Source organism: Typha latifolia, chromosome 7 (assembly GCF_019914945.1).
Source record: "Typha latifolia isolate L0001 chromosome 7, TyphaL0001v2, whole genome shotgun sequence".
NCBI lineage: Eukaryota > Viridiplantae > Streptophyta > Magnoliopsida > Poales > Typhaceae > Typha > Typha latifolia.
Window position 1 is genome coordinate 10022826 of NC_133092.1, and position 11806 is coordinate 10034631.

The 11806-nt window shown below is 33.7% G+C and overlaps 1 protein-coding gene across 1 annotated transcript; it reads left to right on the forward strand.

The window, feature by feature from the left end:
• The first annotated feature begins 7987 nt into the window (after positions 1-7987).
• Positions 7988-10537, forward strand: LOC140791820 (pentatricopeptide repeat-containing protein At2g20540-like). The gene has a single exon (XM_073142481.1). The coding sequence runs from the start codon at positions 8023-8025 to the stop codon at positions 9796-9798; it is 1776 nt and encodes a 591-aa protein (XP_072998582.1). The 5' UTR covers positions 7988-8022; the 3' UTR covers positions 9799-10537.
• Positions 10538-11806: the final 1269 nt, after the last annotated feature.

Below are 11806 nucleotides of genomic sequence, written 5' to 3' on the forward strand. Positions count from 1 at the left end.
CATATAGAAGAAAATACATAAATCTCATTGATAGGAAAGTTAATAGAAAAAGCATGTGGGTACCCGAGTAGGCGCTAAAGTTAAGGGTGCCTAGATTGATGATTATGGTCGCTAATATGCGATATCTTGTAGTCCATGTCCGATGTCAGTTGAGTCTGTGTGCATAGATAATCGGACACCTACCGTTCGCCAAGGCATGTGTGTGGGGAGTTACCCTCATGTGATTTTTATTAACTGGTGGGGTACCTGATTTGGATAGATTTTAATATATCCTTAGCGTATGGTAGGGTATAATTATGACTGAGATACCCTTAGCGTATGATAGGGTATGCTTTGAGCCTATAGGCAGGATATTGAGATCGGGTACCGAGTATTGACTATGCACAATGATTTAGTATGATGATGACATATGAAGATGACATTGATGACTGGGATGTTGAGAAATACATATGATTTCATTATCATCTAATTACCTGATTATTGAGTGGTCAATATACATCATATATAGTTGCATTTGATATCATAGCATCGTCATGATCGGTATGCATCATGTGTCATATTTGAGAGAGAGTTATGATGATAACATGACATGGAGATTTGTTTATTCATTGTCAAGGATTATATATTTTATCAGTTATGATATGTTATCTACTTTTCATTTATGTATTATTGAGGAACATTCATATACTCATTCATGACATGATACTCTTCTTAATTTATATTATCTAGTATATGATTTACTCTTTGTTTGGCATCACTGATTCATGGTAAGGTCTATTCACTGACCCTTTTGCTCATGACTCTCTCTTTATTTCTTTTCTAACCCCCGTAAATATTATGGTACGTGATACCGACTTGAGATATCCTAATGAAATATTTTAGAGCAAAGATTAGGTGAGCTATAGACGTGAGATGGTATAGAAAATAGTTTAACGAAATATTGAGTTGTACCGTTATTTGATATTTGTACTTCAATGTATAGATGATGATTTATATAATACATGTTAGATTATATTATACTCGTGTATCAGTTGTCTAGTTGTATCTTGATGGTTTATCGTGGCCTGTGTGGATCCTGCCAAATTATACAGTAGTCTAGTGTATATTATTATGGACTTAAATATTCATATATTAACAGGTTTATTTGGTTGTTAGTATAATTATTTAGTGTTGGATTATATGAGCATGGATATATTAGCAGGTATTATTTGATGATGTCATGATTATATGTGCACATGACTGTATCTATGCGTGACGGACCCTGCTCAACCTGTCGCGTGCGTCGTGCGTGCCATGTGGGTGCGTGGTCGTGCATGTGCCTGTGCCGGGCGGGGGCGTTACAAAACTAGTATGCCTCTAAATATATCTTGAGATTTTTCATAACGATGTTACTAAATGCATATACCATTGGATAAACAATCATACTTAAGGTAGACATCATATCTTAAGATTTTCTTTTTCTCATAATGACATGTCATAATTTGACGTGCAAATACAATGCTAAATAATATCAATAATATTGCTAACACAAAAAAACAAAAAATATATTCATAAATATAGCTATTATAAAAAAATGAAGCTATATCAATACTATATCAGTAATAAAATAAAGTACATCAAAAAAATCCTAAATACCCATATTATTAATCTGCTTCTAAACAGTAATATCAACAATATTACTAACAGTCCAAAAATTCTAATTTCTTTCGTCAAAGGATCAATTAATACTGATTCTTTACCAACATATTCAATTACTATATTCTTTACCAACATGTGTTTTGATACATGTGAGTTCTTATTCTTTGAAAAAATGATTTATTGTCAAAATAAATTGTAATTGGTCTAGAGATAGAATCAACAATCATAAGCCCTAAAATAAATTTTCTTGACCATATAGCATGTTGGAGCTTCATAACAAGCCCTAAAGTATATTTTAAATCATTTGGACAACCAGCAAAATCCAAATCTGAATATCTAAGAGTATCAACCCACCTATAAATAAGCATATGATCTTTTGTACTATGTAAATATCTTACTATTTTCTTCGCTACAACCCAATGATCTACTCCTGGATTAGAGAGATATCTACTAAAAACACTCACGACAAATACTATATCAGGTCTAGTACAAATTTGTGCATCTAATGACTACCAATTGCGCTTGAATAAGGCACATTCTTCATTGATTGTTTCTCAAGTTCATTCCTTGGGCATTGACTTTTACTAAATTTTTCGCCTTTAAAAATAGGAACTTCTCTAGGCATGCAGTTTTGTATAATATATTTGTTAAACACACAATTAATGTATGCCTTTTGAGATAGACCCAATTATCCATGAGTTCTAGTCCTTTGAATTTCAATAGCCAACACAAAGGATCCCTCTCAAGATCTTTCGTATCAAAGATCTTTGACAAAAAATATTTAATCCCATGAAGCAGTACTAAGTCATTTTTGGCAAGTAAAATATCATCAACATAAAGAATAAGGAAAATAAATTTGCTCCCACTAACTTTGATATATAAGCATTAATCCACTATATTTTCAACAAAACCCATCCATTATATTTTCAATAAAACCTGAAGAGTTGACTAAATCTCAAATTTAATGTGCCATTATGAGATGCCTATTTTTGAGACCATATCTAGACTTTTTAAGCTTGCATACAAAATACTCTTTACATTTCTCCTTAAAACCTTTAGGTTGCAATATATAAACTTGCTAATTTAAATCACCATTCAAAAAACTTGTTTGCACATCCATCTGATGAAGTTCTAAGTCAAAATGAGTCGTAAAGGCCATAATAGTTCTGAAGGGATCTTTGGTAGAAACAGGTGAAAATGTTTTGTTATAATCAATGTCATCTACTTAGCTATAACCTTTAGCAACCAATCAAACTTTGAAATGCTCAATTTTTCCTCTAAATCATGCTTTGTTTTAAACACCCATTTGCAATCAATAGGCTTACAAACTTTAGGAAGTTCTACCAACTACCACACATCATTTTGTGACATACTTCATCTTGTAAGGCTTCTAACCAGTAATTAAATTAAGAACCAGAGACCGTATCATGATATATAATATGATCAATTATATTAGCAATATCATAATACATATCATAATCCTGTTGACTAAGGTAAACATAGAAGTCATCAGAAATTGCAGGTCTTCTTTGCTTAGAAGATTTTCTTAACATTTTCTTCTCGTATTAGCTCAGATAGTCCAGGTAACTCATTTGAAATAAGAATATCAATGGTAGGAACAGAAATAAGAGTAGGAGCAGGAGGATTAACTATATGAGTAGGAGAATCATTTACATAAAAAAAGGAACTGTCATTAAAGATCGACAACAAAATATTAACAAAATTATCTCTTTGATTCTCATTTGCAGACTGTGAATTATTTATATTAGCAACATCAAGTTCCAAGAATTTTGCAATCAACGGTTCAACAATTCTAGTACTGTGTAGGACAATAGAACTTATATCCTTTTGAATGAACTGGGTAACCAATGAAATAATTAGTAGTTTTGGGATTAGTCATTTTTTTCAAAAGGATTACAAATTCTTACCTCAGAAGGACAACCCTAAATCCTAAAATGGTTTAAACTAGGCTTTCTACCCGTCCACAACTCAAAAAGTGTTCTAGGGACAGATTTTCTAGGAACTCGATTAATGATGTATGAGGCCTTCTTAATAGCTTCACCCAATAGATACACCAGTAAATTAGATCTACACATCATGCTCCTCATCATATCTTTAAGAATGTGATTACGCCTTTCAGTCTATTCTGTTCGGAGCTTCTAGGCATGGTGTATTAGGCAATAATTTCACAATCCTGTAAGTACTTGGCAAACGGTAATGAATGCTGCCCTATATCATCATGTCTACCATAATACTCACCTCCATAGTTATTTAACAATTCTGGTGACTCTCTTAAGCCATTTATTGACATCAATCTTGAATATTTTAAATTTTTTCAAGAGCTTCAATCTTTTCATCAATTAAATAAATGTATCCATAATGAGAGAGGTCATCGATAATTGTAATAAAATATTTATTATTATAGAAAGTACGTGATTAAGGACCACTTATATTAGTATGAATAATCTCTAAGAGGTCTTGACTGTGAGTAGCATTTTCTTTAATCTTGGTTAGCATACCTCTAATACAATCAATACAAGTGTCTAAATCTCTAAAATCAAGAGATGGAAGAATATTGTTTCATACTAATCTTTTAATTCTTTCTTTAGAGATATGACCTAAATGTTTATGTCATAAATTGGAAGACTTTTCTTTAATTAGAGATCTTTTTGACACAATGTTATATATATTTAAAGAAACAAATTCATCTGGGGAAGCTAAACATATTCTATATAAACCATCAGATAAAATACAATTGCCAGTAATTTGAGAATTTAAGGATAACTAAACTTTACCATTACCAAAATTAAAGCCTTATCCAATTTTATCAAGTAAAGAGATGGAAATCAAATTCATACGAAAAGAAGGGATATAGAATGTGTCCTTTAAAACAAGTACAAAACCACTATCTAAATTCAAACTAACATCTCCTATGAACTCGGTATGGACTTCTTCATTATTTGCAACTTTTGCTTTGGATTTAGCTGGCTTTTGTTTGCGTGTGGACCCTTATAAAGTCATAGCAACATGAACAGATGCACCACTATCAATCCACCAAGAATTTGATGGTACATTAATCAAATTGGATTCAAAGCAAACACAAGCAAGAGGATTACCTTCTTGTTTGTTTTTCTTCTCTAACTAAGATTTGAATTTAATATAATCAATTCTTTTATGACCTTTCTTCCTGCAAAAGAAGCACTTGATTTCTTCCGGAATGATAGCTTTAGGACCATCTCCCATATCTTGAGCCTAACTGGTACCATGTTTCTTGAAGTCTCTAGTATTTTTCGGAGCCTGGTACCATATATCTGATATCTTGAATATTAAATTTTAGCAATAAAATTAATGCGAATGTTTTTTAAGAACATTTAATATATTAATTCCACGTTGGGTATGTCTTATATTTGATATTCTTACATATTCATAGAAAGTGAGGATGTTAAATATTAAATATTATTTTACTATGTGATAGTAAAATATTAAGCATGCTTATGAAAAAAATAGCATGTGCTATTCATTTGATTACTATTAATGGTATGTGTATGCTTCAATATATATGAGATGAAAATCGTGTATATTATAAAGCATGATATACACATTATAGCATGTGAAATACTTTTCTTCTATAGTTAATAATAAAAAAATGCTATAGGAATTAAATGTGATTATTTAAATCACTGTTATACATGATACATGATAAATTATCACACCTCATACAAGAAATTATTTATAAATGTGAGGGTTGTGAACTCTAAATAAAATTTTATGTAGAATTTTATATTGACATGTCATGTAAGTTAATTATTTGTAAAGGAAAATTGCTTTAAAGGACGAGGATCTAAGACTAGCATTGCTGTTAGATTTTCATCGAGGGAGATAGATCTAAAGCCCACATAATTGTTCCAATAGTAGATCCCTATAATATGATTAGATTTATCCAAAAGTGAAGTTGGATAGAAACAAAGTTTGATGGATACTTTGAAGAGCAATAGTTATTTTTTCTATCCCTATATGTCCAAGTTGAGTTTATCTTTTTAATGAATCCAATATAGTTATTATTTTCTAAGATGTGTATTATATTGCAAACACCTTTGAGAATTCACCTAAGTGAAAGTTGTTGTGATGTCACAACTATAAGACTTAGACAAATCCTTAGTAACTCTCATAATGATCAAGGCAAATGCATAGTTATAAATAGTGCTACGCCGCACGAAAACAAAACAATCCTTCTACTACATGAATGATTGTAGAATTTTAATACATTGAACTTTGTTTAAGGTGTAGTCTGCCATTGATCCTCAATCTAATAGAAATTATTGCAAAGTGCAAATTTAAACCAAAATATACTTAGCATTAATACATAGCATAAAAAAAATTCGATCAGATAATCTCACATATATATATATATATATATATTAATGATTTTAAAAATGTTTGTATTTTTAAATCCCTTGTGGGGAATTGTAATTATTTAAATTTAAAACTATTAACTAAAAGAATTTAAAGCTCAAATGTCATAAAAATTTTCAAAATTTTGTAACAACGATAATGAGTATTGGAAATGTTTAATGGGCTGAATTTGTTATGAACCGGCTTGATCCGACCCGTAATAGTTCTGGGCTAGATTGAAAACATGACTTTCAAAGGAAGCTGCGGATAATCTAACCATTGGATCTTCATGAATTTTTGATATGTTGTCGCCTTTGAAAAGAATTTTCCAACGAATCCAAGATCGTAGGTTTTGAATGGCTATATCTTAAGATATCAGCCAACAATTAGCTAAAAGTTAGATAAACCCTAGCTTGATAGCCCTTCAATGGCTAAATAGAGGCTAGGTTAATTCCTTAGTGTGAAGGGGGAGAAGTTGTTGTAGAAGAGGGGGATCAGAAGTTAGAAGAAGCCGACCAAAAACTTGGGCGGTGGAAGGAATGAGGTGGGAAAGGGTGTCAATGGCTAGAGTAAGTAGAGAAGGAGATAAAAGCATAATATTATTTTCAATTATTAGATTCTTCCAATTATGGTTCCCTTCACATATTTATAGAGGCTCATGCTAGGGACCTATCAACTAAGTTAGAAAACCCTAATAAATTAACAATTTTTGCTACGGTGCGTTCGAACGCGCCCAATCATGTTTGAACATGGAATTACAATTCTTTGTCGTTGTGAACGTATGTAAGCGTTAGAATGATCGCATTCGAACAGCCCGATTCCATTCAATTGCACAGTTTTTGTGAACGCGTGCAGGCATTCGCATAACCCGTTCGAACGCGGTCCCTGCGTTCGAACGCCCCTCGACAAAAATCCTTTTATTTCTTTAAACAAAAATCAACCAGATATATAAGCTCATCTTAATGAACCCAATGTCGCGAGTGGAGCCAATATGGACCGAGACGTATCAGAATTTATTTGGAGGTTACAAGTTTTGAAGAAATTCAGAAAGCCTCAAATACTTATAAATACCTCTTTATTCACGATAAAATATATAATAAAATTCCAAGTGAAAAACAGAAGCTTTTTTTCTCTCATTTTTGTTATGTATATTATTTTGATCAAATTGAAGGAGTATACTTCTCACACGAAAACATCGAAGGCCTGTGCTAATTGGTGACGTAGGAATGAGGTTCTGGGTTATACCTTGGAGAAAAGATAGGTGGTAACCTTACACAAATGACATCACTTTTTTTAGGGCAGTTACGCTTTGGTGTGCCTGACCAAAGTTTCTTAAATTTTTTATTATTTTTATATTAAATAATATTTGTTTTATTTTTTCAAACACAAAAACTAGATTTACTATATGCATAAATATTTAACATTAAATTTTAGAAATAAAAATTAACAAACAAAGCTTACTAGAAACTAAAGCCAATACTCACTAGTTAACGCTGAAATTATCTAGATTTCTGATTTTAATATTTACTTTGGTCCATAATAGACTAAAATCATTCTATTTGGATCAAAAATATTTTTTTCTTTAGAGGTTCAAATCGAAACATAAAACTTCGAAATAGCTTTAAGTTTAGATTTATTTAGTTCTTTAGATAAAAAAAATATGACAAATATATTAGACAGATATATATATATATATATATATATATTTATCGTATCTTTATTATTTAAAATTAATTAAAATTAATTATTAAATTATCAACAACTTTAGGTCGAATTAGTATATTCACATAAGTTTAGTTAAATATAATATAAATATAATAGTTTTAGTTTAAATATAATCATAATATGATAAAATAATACAAATAAAACTAGAAGGTGAAAGTGAATTTAGGCTTAATTACCTTGGGATAAAATATAATTTCCCCAAATAACAAATATCAAAATAGGCCTTCCGCTCAGTATACCCGCCAATGGCTTCTCTCCCAATAAGGAATGGCCGCTTCTTTCTCCGCCCTTCTCTCCCAAAACCGACTTGTCTCTCTGCTCCAGAAACTCAAAACCTTTTCCCAACTCCTCCAATTCCAAGCGCAGCTTATCACAAGAGGCCTCATCTCAGACACGTTCTTCTCAAGCCGCTTCCTTACCGCCATCTGCGAGCTCTCCACCCTTTCTTCCACTTCGCTCAATTCAGCTTACACAGAGCTCATATTCTTTCAAATTCCTCAACCCAATACCTTCTCCTGGAATACCATCATAAGGTTCCACACTAACACTTCAAAACCCCTCCGTGCGATCCATTTTTACTCCCTGATGCGTAAAAATGGGATGTTAACCGATAATTACACCTACCCATTTGTCATCAAAGCCTGTGGATTGATGCCCGACCGTAAAGAAGGAAGTTTCATTCATGGTGAGGTTATCAAGAAAGGATTCGATAAGGACTTGTTTGTGAAGAATGGTTTGATCAGCTTCTACTGCAGGAGAGGGGAATCCCATTTGGGTCGGAAGATTTTCGATGGATCTGATTCTAGAGATTTGGTTTCTTGGAACTCAATCATTGCTGGGTATGTTAGTTGTGGTGAGATGGGACAGGCCCAGAAGCTATTCGATGAGATGCCGGAGAGAGATGCCTTCTCTTGGGCTATACTTATTGATGGCTACGGAAAGAAAATTGGAGATGTTAGTCATGCACGTGAGTTGTTTGATGAGATGCCTGATAGGGATTTGGTCTGTTGGAATTCTATGGTTGATGCATATGCAAGTCACGGCCAGATGGGCCCTGCAAGAGAACTCTTTGAAGCAATGTCTGAGAGGAATGTTATCACATGGAGTATCCTTATCGATGGGTATGTTCGCCATGGAAATTCTATTGAGGCTTTGGATTTATTTCAGCAAATGCTTTATCAGGGTGTGAAGCCTGATAAAGTCAGTGCAGTTGGTGCCATTACAGCCTGTGCTCAGTTGGGTGCTCTTCATCAAGGTCGGTGGGTACACTCCTACTTGAAGAAGAAGAAAATCTTGTCTGATGTTGTGGTCCAAACTGCCTTGATAGATATGTACATGAAATGTGGCAGCTCAGATCTTGCAATGAAGCTCTTTGACAGCACTCCTGAAAGGAGTACGATTACTTGGAATGTGATGATTGTTGGACTTGGGACTAATGGTTATGGATATCTAGCTATTAAACTTTTCTATCAGATGGAGAGGGAGGGAATACTGATGGATGATCTTACTTTCCTTGGCATATTAACAGCTTGTACACATGCTGGTTTAGTTTCTGAGGGATTACTGATATTTGAGGGAATGAAAAATGATTTTGGAATAGAGCCTAAGGTTGAACACTATGGTGCCTTAATTGATCTCCTTGGCCGTGCAGGGAAGTTGCAGGAAGCAATAAATCTCATAGAAACGATGCCTATGAAACCCACTCCAGCTTTGTGGGGCTCTTTTCTCTCAGCTTGTCGAACCCATAGGTGTGTTAAGCTGGCTGAACTTTCTGTTGAGCAGCTTGCAAATCTTGGAGCAGATGACTATGGGGTTTATGTGCTGTTGTCCAACATCTATGCAGATGAGGGCATGTGGCATGATGTATTGCGGATAAGAAACTTAATGATTGCTAGAGGGATGAAAAAGGAAATCGGAAGGAGCTTGATTGAGGTGGATGGAAGAGTCCATGAGTTTGTCAATGGAGATGATTCACATCCTTTTAAGCAGGAAATATACATAGTTCTATGTGGTTTGTCAAATATGGTGGCATCCACAAGATAGTTTTGATGTTTGTTGTCCATCAAAAAATCTACTGCAACGATATTGAGATAGTTCGGTGGTAGGCCCTAGACACCGATAGATTTGTATGCTGGCAAGTTGACTATGGTTTTTACTGCAGAGATAATGCAGCCAATATAAGTTATTGCATATACTAACTTCATCCTTACACTGCTTTCTGATCGTAGGCTTGTGACTATCCATATACCATAGCTCTTTATATTTTGTCAACACCTCCTTTGTCTTTTGACCATGATTCCATGAATCATCCAGTAGCCCTAAATGCTGAAATCAGATTGCCAGCTAGTCCTTGCCTGATCACTTAATGCTTCCTTGATGATGGTGATGATGACAATGAAGTATAATAGGAGATGAGCTTCCAATTTTACCAGCTGTTTCAAATGCTAATGATCATAGACACAATTCTCTTCTGAGAGGTAGACAGAGGTATACAGAATGATCTTTACTAATCTTCATGGTTCAACACTCGGACACTCTTAGCAGCAAGATGGCCTTGTTGATCTTGGTAACATCTGGCTCTACCACTTGAAACTTATCCTGTCTAGGTCTATAGAGATTAATTTAGTAATTCAATTCTATTAGATCCAGAGAGTGCAGGCTTCATCGTAAGACTTCTTTTTCAATGTAATATGCACACGTCAATTTAGACTTTGTTCTGAAAAACTGTGCCTCTAACTCATTTCAACCCTCATTTTAGATGGATCAGTCAGTTATTCAGTCACTTTTCTCATCTTTATATTGTTCTCATCTTTAAAGTGGTAGGAAGCATTGTGCTCAATTGATCTGGTTCTTTGTGCAGTTGTCCTAGTCAAGTCATTCAACTTAATTGAATTGTTTTATTTCAATATTTCGAAGGGCAGACATGTCCTCATAGGAAAAGATCCCAATTTATAATTCTTCTGAGTTTAACCACAGATGTCAGACTTGATGGAATCAAGACTGTAATGAGGGAGAAAAGCAATAACCTTCGTGGGCTGAGAAGTGACAGAAATCCGAGATGTTATTTTGCAGCACTTGAAGATCTTCAGAAGGCTAATATGAGAGCTTTACCACCGGCAGAACATCAAAAGAGAACCTGTTGGAAAAACTAGATTGCTCCAACGGTTCTTCTCTTGCTGAGCATTATCAGCTTATGATGCTTCATCTGGAAAGCTGTACATGTTTGCTTGTAGTGTTTCCAAATCTTGACCAACAGTCAGCAAGAAATCCTCACTGTAAGAGGTACTTGGAAGAGGTGCTGTCCGAGGTGTTTACAAAATCTCAAAATGAGATTATATTTGACTTAGATTTAATTTTATCTCTAAAATGTATTTACCTTATCTCTAAGAGACATGTTTATCTTATATCTAAGAAGTATATAAAGGGGTTTAATCTAACTCCAAGAGTGAAGGCTGTCAAGTATTAAATTGGAGATTATCTTTTAGAAAGCGGTCTACAATTATATTGAAATAATCTTTTGGAGACGATTAGAGATTAATTCTCAGCTTTAGATGAAACGTATTTAATTATTCTCATATCAACGCATCTATATCAGATCTAGAAGAACTACGTCCCGAGGGTCACTAAGACAGAAGAATCAACCTCGAGGGTCATTGAGATTTGGATACCTATTGCGAGGTCTAGCGAACAAAGTCGATACAGATTGAGTCGTGGGAATCGGCAGGTGATTTGTAAGTTTCTTATTAACTGCTACATGTTTTAGTGATAGTCTCGATTCGAATTTAGATCTGTGATTTTTTACTTGGTTTAGAGTTTTTCCACGTAAAAAGTTTTATATTTGCGATTGATTTTTTCATGCTTTATTTTTGGCATATCATTATTAATAGCGTGTGATAGATCTCTATCTCCTAGGGCATTTTTTTATACTTTTTAATTGGATAAGAGTATACCTAAGGATTCACATAAGTTTCAATTTTTTTAAGGTTGGTTATGTAGCCTTGAACTACCATTGAAAGGCCTTTTACCTTGAGAAACATGATGACACTATAGG